Source organism: Podarcis bocagei (assembly GCF_964188305.1).
Source record: "Podarcis bocagei genome assembly, chromosome: 4".
Classification (NCBI taxonomy): Eukaryota; Metazoa; Chordata; class Lepidosauria; order Squamata; family Lacertidae; genus Podarcis; species Podarcis bocagei.
In genome coordinates this window covers 25959104-25974134 of record NC_138128.1, presented here as the reverse complement: position 1 = coordinate 25974134, position 15031 = coordinate 25959104, and the positions used below count along the sequence as shown (strand labels likewise).

The following is a 15031-nucleotide window of genomic DNA, read 5'->3' as shown; positions in this document are numbered from 1 at the left end:
AGGTAATGGCAGTCTTAGACAGTATGCATATGTTCAGTCCAAGCTGACAAATCACCATGGAGAAAATTATGTAGGAAGGTGGGGGTAGAGAAAAGTTGTAGCATACCACAAGTGATAATTTAGCTCTTGCCTATGGTATGTTACCTTCAGATACTCTTCTGCTCTGGAAAGAAAATTATTCACAATCTCTAAGTGCGACATCCCTATAGGACTGCAATATGGTGATTCCATGTGCAACTCTTAATTCTCCCTTCCAAACTAAGAGCTGCTGGCTACAAGGGAAAAGGATCTCCACATGCAGACATAATAATCACTTAGACTGAAGAGACACACAGGCTAAATAAGTGCTTGCTGCAGTGGAAAGATATCTATAGCAGCCTTACAGCAATTTGGGGGAAGAAATAAGGGAAAGAGGAAAATCTACATAATTTTACTTTTTAAAAATGGTACATCCTTTAAGAAGGAATAGCTTGAGGGGTGCAAGCCCATAGTTCTCTCATTTGCAACAGAAGCAGAATTCAGCAGAGCAACACCATCCTAGGCTATACTAGTCTCTAAAAAGAACCTTGTTTAAGAGAAGTTTTTGTATAGTACCAGAGGTGTTGCCTCAGGGTGCCCCACTCCCACAAATGCATATTAACTGGTATAGGAACGTCTCATTTTATTACTAAAAGCTAGTTTTATAGTTCAAGAGGTAATCTTTATAAGTTCAGGTCCATAAAGAACTATACTCAAATTTTACACCAGAGTGACTCCATTACAATGAATGGGCTGCACTTTATTAACAAAAGACATGACCCAGGTAAATGTAATACAACATTAAACCCACCCTTAACAGTCAGGTCGCCACAAGGGCACTGCAATATGACATGCCTTCATAAGGGGCAGATCAGAACCACATAACACACTAACTCATACTTTATTTGGTTGGAATAAATTTATTTCATCTGTCTGTAAACAAGGTGTTTAATAGTTATGGCATTTTTTGAAATGCATATTAAATCAGATGAGTTAGACTGTATCCCAGATGTAACAAAGTGCAGGGAAATAAATGGACAAATCAGCAACAAGAATTTGTTTTAAGTCTGTACATTATCCACAAAGGCCCGAACAATAGAAGCAAATACTAGTGTCCCTAAAGTAGTGCCATTCAGAAGACATCTTTCTTGTCAGTTAAAATCCATCTCACAATAGCAACAGTTCATTTTTTTAAAACATTAGTATGGCACAGAATACATTAAAAATTCATCACAAGACAGCCAACTCAGTTATTCCAACCAAGACCATCTTCCATTTTCTCTTTTGTATACAGAGTTCTGCAGTTCTCTTTTAAATGGACATACAAGTTAGTACTGTGCTCAAACTGACAATTTGGTTACACATGTTTCGGATGACTAGTGCACAAGGCAGTTCACTCCACAATTTCTGCAGCAAGGGCATAACAGGCCAAATGAAGATTAGATTTGAAATGGTATCCGTTTGGACCGTTTTATCTTACAACTACCAACCTTCAAAACATACACTGATATCAGAGCAGCAAATCTTATTTCTCAGTTGATGATCTGACAGACTGATCTCAGACTAGGCTATAGGTGTATAGCTGGAGGTGGTAGTTTGTTGACAATGACAATGCAGTTTCATATAAAAACCCAAGCTGCAAATCAAATTGGTCCTATGAAAAAATGAAACCGGACACACTCCAGATGGTTACACTGGGATATCTAAAGTCCATGATGGCAGCCTTTTTACATTTCAACTACAGAACAGGAGCTGGCAAAAACAAAAACAAAATTACGTGCCTGAGCTATTGCGGTGATGGAATGTCCCTGGGGATTCATTCAAGATGGGGATGGTGGTGAAGGGGAGGGGAGAAGAGCATCGGCACCTTTTCATAGTTTTGCAGTTACCCTTTTAAAAGCAGGATGCGCTTCAGACACCATGAAGAGTTTTGCAAGTCTACACAGAAGAGCAACAACAAAACTAAAGCAACACTTGTGACAGCTTTCAAGCAGCAAATTGGTTAAACAAACCAGGCACTGTATTTAAAAATGTATATATATAGATAGATAGAGATGGAAGCAAACAAACAAAAAAGAAGAGTGGATTAAAGGTAAGGACAAGGGGGAGGAAAGTAGAGATATGCATGCACTTTTTCCCTCCCAACCATGCTCTACAAAAGGAAGACTAATGAGCTGTGTAAATGCTCAAAGTGCTGAGGAGGCATTGATCAATCTGGATTGTACAATCGGCACCTTATTGAGTTTAATTTAAATTGGTTTAGTTCTCAATGTCACACTAATTGCTAAGACAAGTAACGCCTGGACTTGGCATGATTCCCTCCCAAGGCTTCAACGTATCATGCATATCATCTTTTGTGTTGCAATAGATGGTGCCAGATACAGAACATGGGTACAACAGTGATTAACAGACAAACGAAAAGGGTAACTGGAGCCATGACAATAGGGAAATGTGTAAATAAAACCGCCATCTATAGGCTGGTAGTACTTTTAACACAAGAGGTGGTGGTGAAAACAGTTGCTATGTGGATGGGGAGAGGCTGCTTAGACGTCAGGCCTCCTCAGGTATAAAGCCAGTTCATAAGCTTTCTTGTTGAGTGTCCCTCCATGGACACCTTCCCTTTCCCATGGCCATAACCAATGCTGGAGTACACAAGGAAACAAGGATGAACAGAATTAAAGAAAGAATAACACCTTTCCCCACCAATAGAGGGATACAAAGGAGACACAGGTTCATACCCCATCACCCTGCATTGCTAATAAAGTTTCCACAATGTAGCTTGAGGCCAGGAAAGTTTAATAGCAATTTCCCCTAATACTTAACAGTCTGCCTAGCAACTAGAACCCAGAGTCTCTCAAGTATTTTGCCATTGAGTATGCCTTCTTATTCAATCCGCCTCCATGGACCCCTTCTTTGCCCATTACAAAGACCAAGACTGAAAGAGAAAAGAAAAGAAGTTTTACAAAGGAGTGTGTTAGACAAGGAAATATTCCAAGTTTTAATAAAGCAGTACAATAAGCATATTCAAATATTGGCATATCCGAATAGTTACCTGCACAGCATTACTATATTGTTTTCAACATTTACCTTGTTTAATTGAAAAGAATGTTCGGCAGATACAGATGTTAATTTAGTATGACCAAGCTTTTTAAATGAGACACATGGGGTATACTGTGGGGTCAGAAAGCTTTGGCTACATTTTCTTGCAAGGTAAATAAAGCAGATGTGGGGTAATATGAATTGGAATAACTGGAATGAACCTACTGTATCATATTCACTTGCTCTAGTAGTTCATAAGTCAAAAGTTGTTCACAGTACAAAAAGAATCCAATTGTGTTTATGCCAAAACAGCAGAGTCCTGAAGACCTTTAGCAATGCATGTACTGTTATATGCCAGTAGGTGTCACTAAAATGTGTTATAGGTCTGCGCGCAAAACAATCTTACATTCTCACTGTCCTCTCACTTTTGATGTTTCTACTCTATACTAGTTGGTTTGCCTCAAAGTAACTTGTAATTAGTCCAATAGGCCAACATTTTACGTAAATTTTTAAAAAAGAAATCAAACAGTACAATTCTATAGATGTCAACACAGAAGTAAACTCTACAGAATTTAATGGGTCTCACTCCTACTTAAATAGGTACAGGACTGCAGTTTTAGAGCATAGGAAGTTGAACAAGCTGAATGATGATCAGAACCACATATCAAATTAAAAAGTACAATCCTAAGCACTGGGTTTTTAATAGACTAGTATGCAGCATTTGTGGGAAACCTGTGGCACTCAGCTGTTGCCAACTACAACACCCATCATCTCTGACTACTGGCCATGCTGACAAAGATGGATGGGAGCTGGGAGTCCAAAACCAGCTGGAAGGCCACAAGTTCCCCACACCTGTTGTATAGGATCAGGTTGTTAGAAGTTCCTTTTGGAACACCATCCAACATGCATTTCTTATTTAGTTGAAGGTTTATATGAGAAGTCTGCATGGACTGGCATCCTGAAGTATTGAGGATGCCTTGGGAATATAAAGCAACAGATATTCCATATTTATAAACTGATATATGCATAAATCATCTATGAACTACTTAGCTAAGCAACCAGGTACATGTGCTCTTTGTCATTTACTTTTGCTGTACAGTAAATAACCTCCAAAATTAGAAGCCTGAACTTGCATTTTTATTCTACCTGAAGCAATTAATTTCAAATGCCAAAACATTAACATCCTGGGTGCCTAGTCTTAAGAATATGGTCTTATTCTCCACAAAGCTATTTTGACAGCCAGTCACCTAAGCCAGATCTTGTTGGACAGATCAACTGAGATAATTTAAAGCCTACATGTTTTTTAAGCAGTAGAAAAAAAACACACCAGATCAAACACTAGTGAAAGTTCCAAGCTTACCTCGACCAGCTCTGCCTACAGCAACATTATATGTTGGCTCGCCACCTTGGCTCTTTGTCCTGATGTCCATTGTACAGTCACCATCCACATAGAGGCTATCTCTGATCACAGAGCACTTCTTTGCACCCAGAGTTAGACCATTGGTGAAGAAACCCTCGCGGTCTTTTCCTACAATCATATCTATTTCTACAGGCTGTCAAAAAGAGAAGTCCATAGAGTTTTAGAGCAAGCTCTCATACCTGGATTCTGAAGAGTCAATGTACACACTGAATGTACTAATGTAATAGCAAAAAGAGAACATAACTCTAGCAGAAACAACTGTAGCTTCTAAAGTCAAACACTGTATGAAGTTAATGAAGTAGTTCTGAGTGCTACAAAGTACGATGATACCCACGTAGTCTTCAAATATGTTTTTCATTAAGTATGCAATTAATGATGAGACCCTGATTTTAGATTGTGCATATACATCTATGGGAGAGAAGATTAAAAAAAGTTATATTAGAGCTTCATGCTGTCTACAGGACCACTCCCTGCAATGTGCCAAATAACTAAAGCACTATGGCAGAAGCACAAAGGGTCTATGTTCTACATGCGACATAGGCACAAAATGCAGAATAGCCTCCATTACTTATAGCTACATGGCCGTCAATAAGTTTCAGGAATGCTATTAAACCATATTTTTAAAATACAGTGTTCTCAAGGTTATTGTTTCTAACACTGTGCATTTCTGTTCTTTCCCACACAGATTACAAAGTTTACATTACAGCTTCTCCAATGCTAATAAGGCCATTCAGGTGGAAAATGCACATGCTTTGCAGAACCCTCAAAAACTGGGTATGGTAGCTCAATGTTAGACAAGCAGGGGGGAAATTAATTAATTTTTAAATTTTTATGCCACCCTTCATCCGACGATCACGGAGCAATTTGCAATATAAATACCAAAAAATGCGTAACATAATAGCAAGAGCATGGTGGCTACATATTAGCCCCCCTTTCTCAGGAACAGTGCAAGGTGTGTGTATTCATATAACAAAATGGAAAAAGGCAGCCCAAGCAAGAAAACATGCTCCCGCGGCACTGTATGATGGAATAGGCATCTTGTTCCAGTAGAACTGCAGAGTCATAGCAGGCCCCAGCCATTCCCAAAGCATAAGCCAAGATTCTACCCATAAACATCTTAGCAGCAAAGAGACTGGCTCAGCAGCTACCAAGGGCACCACTTCTTTTAACCCATTCCTATGCCTCCTACAGACAGGACAAGGCTAAGCCATGCTTTAATACTGCTGACAGAGCCCTCAGTATTATTCCCAATAAGGGGCACTGACAAGAGGGGCGAGGAGTGCTGTTTAGAATAAGGGAGCTCGCTTTTCATGACATTTGCCTGCATAGACAGGCAGCCAGCCAAAATGGCATTTTGGAGTGGAAGGGGATAAAGCCAGCCAGCCACCACCCCTGTTGTAATGCAAGATCACATTGCACACCTAATGCACGGGTAAATAAAGGGGGAAGCGCCAACAGAATCTATATAATTTCAATATATATTTCAACACTCTCAGCCTGCAGATACCATATCGGTGAGTTAAGCAGGCAAGCACACAACCTTCTCACGGAAATTTCTCCCCTTTCTTTTTATAAACTCTTATCTCGAATGATCAGAAAACTTTATGGCAAGAGAAAGATGAGAGATGGGAAAAATAGAAAGACTGCAGTGCAGAAACGGGGTGATTAATATCTCGGGAGAGAAGAGAAAAGGAGGGGTTAAAAAAAAAATCAGCGGCAGTGCGCCATCTTGGAGGTGAAAAAACATGGAACCAGTGGCGAGGAATGGATTCACAAAAGCCTCCTACGCTGGATTCGCAAGTCTCTCCCCAGCAGTGCGGACCAGAGACGAGGGAATCCTACGCAAAGCCTCTCCAAGAATCATCGCCTCCCTTCCCCGCGCCCGGCCTTTTCCCTCCTCCTCCTCCTCCCGCCGCCGTATTGCCGGCTATTGCTCCAGCCCAATTGCCGTGGCAATTAAGGAGCCCCGCAGCCTGGCATACAAAATGGTCCCCCGAGAAGCCCGAGGCTATTCCCGTCCCAACCTGGCCCCGCATGCCTTGGAGGCTAGGGAGGGCGAGCTGCAAGGTAGCCCAGCAGCAGGGGATCTCAAAACGCCAGCCTGCCCCCTCCTCCCTCCCTCCCTCGCCCGCCCAGCCACCAGATAAAGGGCCCTTTTCTCCCACTGCCTCAAATCACTACTTGCAGAGAGGAGCCTCGGATCCGAGGGGGAAAGGCGCAGCAATGCCCGGGGCCTAACTGGCGCGGGCTGCTGCTTTCTTCCCATTAAAGGCGCTTTTACGGCCATCGTAAGCTGCGGGTGGGCGGGAAGGAGAGGAGACACCGCAAGGAGGGAAACTCGCTGCCATTTACACCTTCACCCAGCTGGGCCTCTCCTGCTATTCCCTTTTCTCGCACCCCTCTGTGTTTCTTTTTTTGGGGGGTGGGTGGGGGCGCTACGGCCGTGGCCCAAGACTGGGAAGGGGACGAGCGCGCACACACATAATGCAAGCTAGCAAAAGGGCAGAAAGCTTTTTGCACGAGGGCGCTCCCCGCCCCCAGATTTCTCGCCTACCCTCGGCTCCACCACCACTGGTCCAAGGTGGGGGGGGGCAAGAGATAAATAATAATTACGGTATTTTTAGCTGGGTGGCAGAGGAAGAAGAGGGAGAGATGCAGGAAACACAGAAAGCCCCCTTTCCCCACTCCCTAGTTGTGGGAGAGAAAAGGAGAGTCGCCTCCGCCGCACGCGGCGCTCCTTTTTCTTCCCTCGCCTGCGCGCGCGCTATGCATGGAAAAAAAGAAAAAAGGCTGCACTTTGCAATCCGCCCCTCGTGGGATTAGGTGCAACTCCGTGGGGCTCATCCGCCTCCTCCCCCAAAGCCCAAGCCTAGCCGACACCCCCCGCCCGCCTTCTCCTCCAAGGGCCGAAATATGCCCGCCCGGGTTTGGTGTTTTTAAAAGGGGGGTTACAAATCATGGGTTTGCCTTCCATCCATCCCTCTTTCTCTCTTCCCCACCCCCCGCTTCTCTCCGTGACCGGGACCCCCCCCCCTACCTACCTACCCCCGGCCGCCCTTACCGTAATGCTCTGAAAGATGCCCCCGGCCGTCGCTGCCCAGACGTACTTGGCGTCACAGTAGCCGACAATGGCGGCCTCCTGGCAGCAGCCATCGCACATCAGGTTATCCACGTAGCTCTGCCAGCCTGCCATCTTCGGCTCGCGCCTGGCGGATGGGGGGTTGGCGGGGAAGGAGGGAAGAAGGAAGGAAAGGAAAGGGAGGGGGGAAGAGAGAGAGGAAGCCGGGACTCGAGGCGGGCGGGAGGGAAAGGCGAGGACGAGAGGAAGCGGGGGAAAGAGACACACGGAGGGAGAGAGAGAGATAGAGAGAAAAGGCAGAGAGGGAGAGCAGCCCCGCAGCGGACGAGACTCTCTGACGGACGGGAAGGCGGCGGCGGTTGAGGAGAAGGCAGGCGGGGGAGGGGACCGAGGGGGTGGGTCCACCTGAGGCGCTTGCGGCGGCAACCACTGCCGCGATGGCCGCCCGCCCGCTTTTCTCCCTTTATTATTATTATCGTTATTATTATTATTATTATTTGATGGCAGCTTCCCCCACAGGGAGGTGAGGAAGAGGAAGGAGGCGGCCACTGGGCAGCGCCCAACCGACCCGCAGCGACGAACGGCGCGTGTGGAGGCGTCGAGAGGGAGGAGGAGGAGGAGGGGGGAAGGGCAAGCCAAAGAGTGCGGGTGGCCGCTGCCGCCGCCTCCACCGCTCGCTCAATGCCGCGGACGCTTCTCTTCGCGGCAGGATCCCTCCGCTGCCGCCGCCGCCGCCTATTGGCATTGTGGGTCCTCCCGGCGGAGGGATACGCTGCGCTGCCGCGTGCTGAGGCCCAAGCACGAGGGGGAGGAGGGGGCCGCTCTGCTGCTGCTGTTCTCCTTCGCGGGGGCTGCTGGACACCAGCTGGCGCCTTCTTCTTCTTCGCCGTGGCTGCTCTGGTGGGCTCAGGCGGGGCGAGGCGTCGTGGCAGCTGCAGAGCAAGGGTATGTGCGGGGGCCCGCGGGGGTGTGGGCAGGAGGGAGGGGAAGAGAGGTGAGAAATGCTAGGCGCCCCCCTCCTAGTTTTGCGCTCTGCTGAAGCTTCGTTAAGTTTTTTCTCTCTTTAAAAATATGGGGCAAGTCAAAAGTCAACGCTTTGCAGCTGTTGCCTGCATGGCGATGCAGCGGCGGAGGCGAGTGAAGCTTCACCTGTTGGCTTTTCCGCCTGCAATGTAGGTGTTGGGGTAGAGGAGAGGTGCGGGAAGGGGGCAAGACGTGTGAATCGTTATTTCTGGTGGTTCACATGCGACTGGTACCCAGGCTGAGATGCTGCACGTGTTTTCTTGGGAGTTCTTTCAAGTTTAGTGACACAGTGCAGTCCTGACCACGGTTTTCTGGGAAGTAGGTTTTGTGGAGTTAATGGGGCTTACTCCCAGATATCCTGCTAAGGATCCTGCTGCTTAGAGTCGTGCAGAAATAAGGTGTTTCTTCCTGGCCTTGCTACACGCTTATGTGTGGAACAAGAATCCCCCCCCCCCACCGTTTGCTAACTTAGTTGCCCTGCAGGCTGATGCCCTAGCTTTAACTGGTTTTAGTGAAGAGTTGAAATTCAGGTCAGGATCCCGGCTCTTCACTGCAAATCCCAAACATGTCTACTCAGTTCAGTTAATTTCAATAAAAACAATTCCTTCCAAGCAAGAGCATCTAGGGTTTGCCGCCTTGGGCACTGAATCTAGATTCATCTCTGAGAGATTTCAAGGAGATGGCTGCAAGAGTAAGTAGTTTGTAAATTGGAGCCTCTGTCATATTCTTGGCTGGGATCACCAGATGGTTATCTGACCATACTGTAATAAAAGAGAAAAGGTTGCAGGCTTAATTAGTTTTGAGTGTTTGCTTACTTCCCTTCAGCACCTCTTAGATGGGAGATGAGCAGAGGCTTGGCACATGTAATTTTATCACTTCTGCTGCAGGTTAAACTTTTCGGTCTGTATAAGAACCAGCCCAGAATTCTGGATGTTTGTAAGACTTAAATTTATGCAGTTTTTGTTATGTGCCTGCATTTGAAAAGGAGCATCCATTGAATTCCCTGAGAGTAAATTATGACTTTCTTTTCCCGCTTCCTCACTGAAAAACGTGGGTGTGGGTGTGTCACTTTTTGTTGCACTTGGGCTCGATTTTTCTTCAGAGCAGTCCCACAAGTGACTACTCTCAGTTAACCCCAGAGAAGACCATAGCCCTCAATGAAACTTTAGCAGGTTGCTTTGTAGACTACAGTGGAACCTCGGGTTGCAAACGTGATCTGTGCAGGAGGCACGTTCGCAACCCGCAGCGCCACATCTGCTCATGCACGGGTTGCAATTCGGCGCTTCTATGTATGCGCAAAGCGCGATTTAACGCTTCTACGCATGCGTGAGACCAAAACCCGGAAGTAACCCGTTCCAGAACTTCCAGGTTCAGCACGGTGCACAACCCAAAAATGCGTAACCTGAAGCGTTTGTAACCTGAGGTACCACTGTAATTGGATTGCTCTTTTAATGCTGTGGTACTTGTTTGGCAGTCAGGCCCATTGGAATTAACAGGAGTTCTTTCAAGCCTCAGCTCTTTATCAAAATGATGTGTTTTGTGGAATCCATATACTATTTAAACCAGCATTGTAACATGCAGATGTTCCATTTGACGTGTTGGTTACTGGTCCCCAAACCTCCACAATTCTCTTTGAGAATTGCAAAGAAGGGAGAACCTTCCTTGTTAAATCTTTTCCCATCACAGTGCTGAAGTGACAGCAGAAACCAAACTGGTTTTTCAGTGCAATCATACACATCTCTGTGCAGAAATGAGTTCTATTCAGTGGCAGTTCACATGCCCTTGAATATGTGAATAATAAGGTGAGGCACCCTTTGAATATGTGCAGAGATATTTCATTCATCGCTGAGTAACTGCAGCCAGCCCCCATACACACACACATTCCTGGAAATGAGGTTAACATTATTGGGTGTGTTTTCCAGCTAACCTGGAATATTGTTGCTTCATTTTTAAAAGTTATGTACTATCTCTAGATTGATCTTACTATTAGGCAATGTGAGGTGATACACCCCAGGCAGCACCCATGAAAGGGTATCCTTTCATTCATTCATTTATTTTTGCCACCATGTGAGGCCTCTCACTTGGTTGTTTTGCTTGAAGCATCAAAATGTCTTAAACTGCCTCCTCAGCATCTCACAAATCTGTTTCAAGTATTGTGCAATTAGTGCATTTACATGTAGTAAGCCACCTGCTTGTAAATGAGCGTCTTCGGTGTGTTCTGTGTAATTTCTCATCATAACAGCAGAATTTTAAAGCTGAGTTTTGTTATTTGTTTTTTTAAAAAAGTCCTTGCCTTCCAAACCAATAGGCAAGAAAGTGAGAGAAAATGCAAAAGAGACAGCAACCCCGAGAACATGCTGCATCCGAAAATGGCCATCAGGCTACCCTGTTCCCATCCATATAAGTGTTTAGTAAAGGTAAAGGGACCCCTGACTGTTAGGTCCAGTTGCGGACAACTCTGGGGTTGTGGCGCTCATCTCGCTTTATTGGCCAAGGGAGCCAGCGTACAGCTTCCAGGTCATGTGGCCAGCATGACTAATCCGTTTCTGGCGAACCAGAGCAGCACATGGAAACGCCATCTACCTTCCCGCTGGAGTGGTACCTATTTATCTACTTGCACTTTTTGGCATGCTTTCGAACTGCTAGGTTGGCAGGAGCAGGGACCGAGCAATGGAAGCTTACCCCGTCACAGGGCTTCGAACCGCCGACCTTCTGATCGACAAGCCCTAGGCTCTGTGGTTTAGACCACAGCGCCACCCGCGTCCCGTTATAAGTGTTTAGTAGATCACATTAAAACTGAGCAACTTGCCCCGCTTCAGATCTACTGTTTGCAGCATGGTGCATGTACACAGATGTGCCCGGATGATAACAATAAAGGGCAGCCTCAAACTGCCCCTGACCTATGGCAACCAAGGATAAATATGTCCCAACTGAGATTTAACCAATTGATAACTGATATCTCGTATTGCTAGTTTATGGATTAATGCACAGCTCCAACAAAGGTTCATGGCACATGAAGAGAACCATTTACATAGATGATGCTTCACTTGCTGCTTTCACTAGTCCTAGAAATTATCCCTACCAAAGAGACATCTTCCTGTCCTGTTTAAAAAATGTCTAAGCTCTACAATCCTGCAGCAAAACAGGAAGTGATGCTTAAGCCACCTATGTAGTTTTCTCTCAGACACACCAGTGTGGTTCCTTTGCCGATCAGTACTCTCACAGCAAGCCCATTGGAAGTCAATCTGCAAGTGTGGCTTGCATTCAAGTCATACCTGCAAGTAGACATTTTCCCTCCATAGACTGCCAGGCTGTTGGCAAAGGAAGAATGCCTGTTTGCAGCCATGGCTTAAATCCAGGCAAGCCCCTTTGAAGGCATGCCCGGTGCAGTTGATCAGATTGGGGCTCGCTGTCACCGCCAGTCAGCTGATCAGGGCTGCCAGTGAGCCCCACTTGCAAAGGAGCAATTAGGAGCTGACTTTGAGCTCCCAACTCCTTATTTGGAGCCCTGTTTTTACCTGCCCTACACATAAGTCAGGTGTGGGGCAAGTAGGCATGGTTTGGAGTGGGGTGGGGTGGGGTGGGAATGTCCTTCTGGGCCCAGGGTTTCCTACCCCTTCATTAAACTTAGATGCCTATAATCCAACACAAACACTTGGGCATTCACAACCCTTTTGTTTTCGCCCTCACTGCCGAACAAGTTGATGTGGCCATTCAGTAGCTCTCTCACATTCAAACAGAGGGAAATGCAGAGGGTGGAGCGGGTGACGGCAGACTGCTACTAGTGCCAAAGTCAAACACACCTTTGCGTTACCCCCAAAATGAGTCCCAAAAGCTCATCAGGGCATGCACACAAGCAGCGCAAAGGAGCATTATGGGAAATCCTTGAGCCCTTTATACACCCTCATCCTGCCATGTGCCATGCAAATCACTCATGTTCCAGAGGATGTGTGACCTGCAGGGCTCCAGATTTTGCCGTGGGAGAGGTGTGTGGGCCTCCCATTCCTTGCATCACCTCTTTTTGCACAGGCGCTCGCAGTGCTGGGAGGGGGGGAGAGAGAAGATGGGGGGGGGGAGAAGGCTTCTGGTCCCTAGTGTCTCTTGATTGGGCCGGGAAATATGTATGAACCTCTGGAGAGTGGCTGATCTAGGTCAGGCTTCCTCAACCTCGACCCTCCAGATGTTTTGAGAGTATAATTCCCATCGTCCCTGACCACTGGTCCTGCTAGCTAGGGATCATGGGAGTTGTAGGCCAAAAACATCTGGAGGGCTGAGGTTGAGGAAGCCTGATCTAGGTGGACTACTATCTGACTTGGGATAAAGCCGTCTCTGTTGAGCCCTGTGGGCTCTGGGTCCCATATCCATAATCAACTGGATCGAATGATAGTCATTTATATCTTGCCTTTTTCGTCAGGACAAAAAAACCCCTCAAAGCTAGGAACAAATGGTCACAACAGGCCAGCTGGAAAGGGTCTCACTCATCCTCTTGTCTCCTGAAGTGTAGCTGGCATGACAGTAATATATCTGTCTGCCTCCCCCCATCCACCCTGATAGAGGGTGACAGACAGAGGCAGGAGCTGCAGCCACAGTGCTGTTCCCTGCAGCAGAATTGACAAGAGATCCTATCCCACCTACAAGCAGAACCAAGGGAGACCCAGAATTTCATGCACAGACCTGTGGAGTCCATGAGGATATTTATAATCCTGAACAAGGAGTCACCTAAAATGGAACGGGTGAGAGTGGAGACAGTAACACACAGAGAGCAAAACCAAGTAAAGCATTATTCATTAAAAATGTGATGTGAGCCTATCCTGCAGAAAAATGGAAGGAGTAGGGGAAGAGGCAGGATCGGTGCCAGTGCCTCAGGATTTCTTTCTAATGTTGACACAGTTATTTGAGCGGTACTTTTGGAAACATGTTTCAAGAGTAGATTAACATAATTTTAAATCATGGCCGTGCCAAAGATACATTTATAGTAGCTGTGTTGTAATTTAGGGTACATTTAAAAACAACAACTTGGAATTGTGGTGTTTTAATTCCTGACCATGTATTAAAGTCTTTGTAAAAAAAACTTTCCACAATGCCTTTAAATAAAAGCATGCTTTTGCAAATGTGCTGTTCAAGTAACCTAATTCAGGGAGAATGAAAGCCAGGCCTTGAAGAGAATGCACAGAAGTGTTTGCCTACAGTGAGAGAGAAAAGGATAAAGGAGCACTTCCCCCAAAGTAGTTTTTGTGATGGTGCCAAAACTCTGTGTTCAGTGCAATGAGCTATGTTCAAAATGTCATTGATGCTCAAAAGCAAACTTGAATCGGAGCAAGATACATTTCTGCAAACTTGAATTTTACACATGTGTTCTAACTCTGGAAGGGCACTGTGTGGGTTTTTCAAACTGATCTTTCTTTCTTTTTTCTTTAAAAAGTATTTCGTTTGAAAGAGAACCATAGATTCTATCAACTGATACAGAGACTCTTAACACAAAGGAATGCAGGAAATTCCACACTCTTTAGAGTAGTTTTGGTTACTGCTTTTGATTTAATGATATGGTGCCTTTAAGCCAGGGTTAGGGAAACTATTTTAGATAAGGAAACATTGTTGCCAATTTTAAATTGCCCAGCAAGGCTAACAGAAAATAACAACCATGCAAATCTGTGCTCAGTTTCGACGGTTTCATGTTTTTTTCTTTGCACACATGGATTCACATGCAAGAATGATGACTTATACATCTCAGTGCTTCCTTAAATGCACGCTCTGTCCCACCCAAAGACACACAAAGTAATGATCAAAAAAAGAAGCTTCTATTCCTTTGCTCTGGATAGCCAAGAACAGGAGCCTGTCCTGTGCTTGTTTATTTCCAGCAGCAGTTTTCTCTCTGGAGAGCTTTGTTTCAAAATGCCCTTGAGGCTTAAAGCCAGTTCACACATTTCCCAGTTGTGGAGCTTCTAGAAACAGAAGCAACCTGCACTTCTGATTCCCTTCTTTCAATGCAACATTCGTAACCCTTACAAGTCTCTGCCAGATCATATCCAAAAGACCCTATGCATCCCCAGTGGGGGTCAGCAGTATGAATGGCAGGTCTGCTCCCCCGCCTGAGGCAAGGCGAGCTCCTTGCCTCCAGCAGCAAGATCCACAGGTGTAGCAGATCTGGCCGCCAAGGAATTGATCTTCATTCACCCCTTTTTCCCTGGCGGGGGAAGGGTGCCATTTTGTGGTTTGCCTCAGGTACCAAAATGTCTTGGGCCAGCCCTGGCAAGTGGGATGTGCCTCTACAGGCCCTGGAACTAAAGAATATGTGAATTGACCACTGACTAAAAAAATACTGGTGCCGAGTGGAATTTGTTCCAGCAGCAGGGCCAACCTTGAAGTTTCAGGGGTCTCTTGGCAACACTTGGTTCTCTTTCTCTGTAGTCATTCTGCCAACTGTGGAGGTCAACTCAAACACAGCAGTTCAG

The 15031-nt window shown here is 45.9% G+C and overlaps 1 protein-coding gene and 1 long non-coding RNA gene across 2 annotated transcripts; one reads left to right on the top strand and one right to left on the bottom strand.

Annotated features, from left to right (window-relative positions):
- Nucleotides 1-918: 918 nt before the first annotated feature.
- Nucleotides 919-7898, bottom strand: PFN2 (profilin 2). The gene is made up of 3 exons (XM_081190718.1): nucleotides 7539-7898; nucleotides 4418-4610; nucleotides 919-2953 (listed from the first exon to the last, which is right to left on the bottom strand). The coding sequence occupies exons 1-3, from the start codon at nucleotides 7668-7670 to the stop codon at nucleotides 2856-2858; spliced, it is 423 nt and encodes a 140-aa protein (XP_081046844.1). The 5' UTR covers nucleotides 7671-7898; the 3' UTR covers nucleotides 919-2855.
- A 4750-nt stretch (nucleotides 7899-12648) lies between these two features.
- On the top strand, nucleotides 12649-13862 carry LOC308585254. Its single transcript, XR_014007200.1, has 2 exons — nucleotides 12649-12730; nucleotides 12875-13862. It is a non-coding gene; the product is annotated as an uncharacterized lncRNA (long non-coding RNA).
- The last annotated feature ends 1169 nt before the right edge of the window (nucleotides 13863-15031 follow it).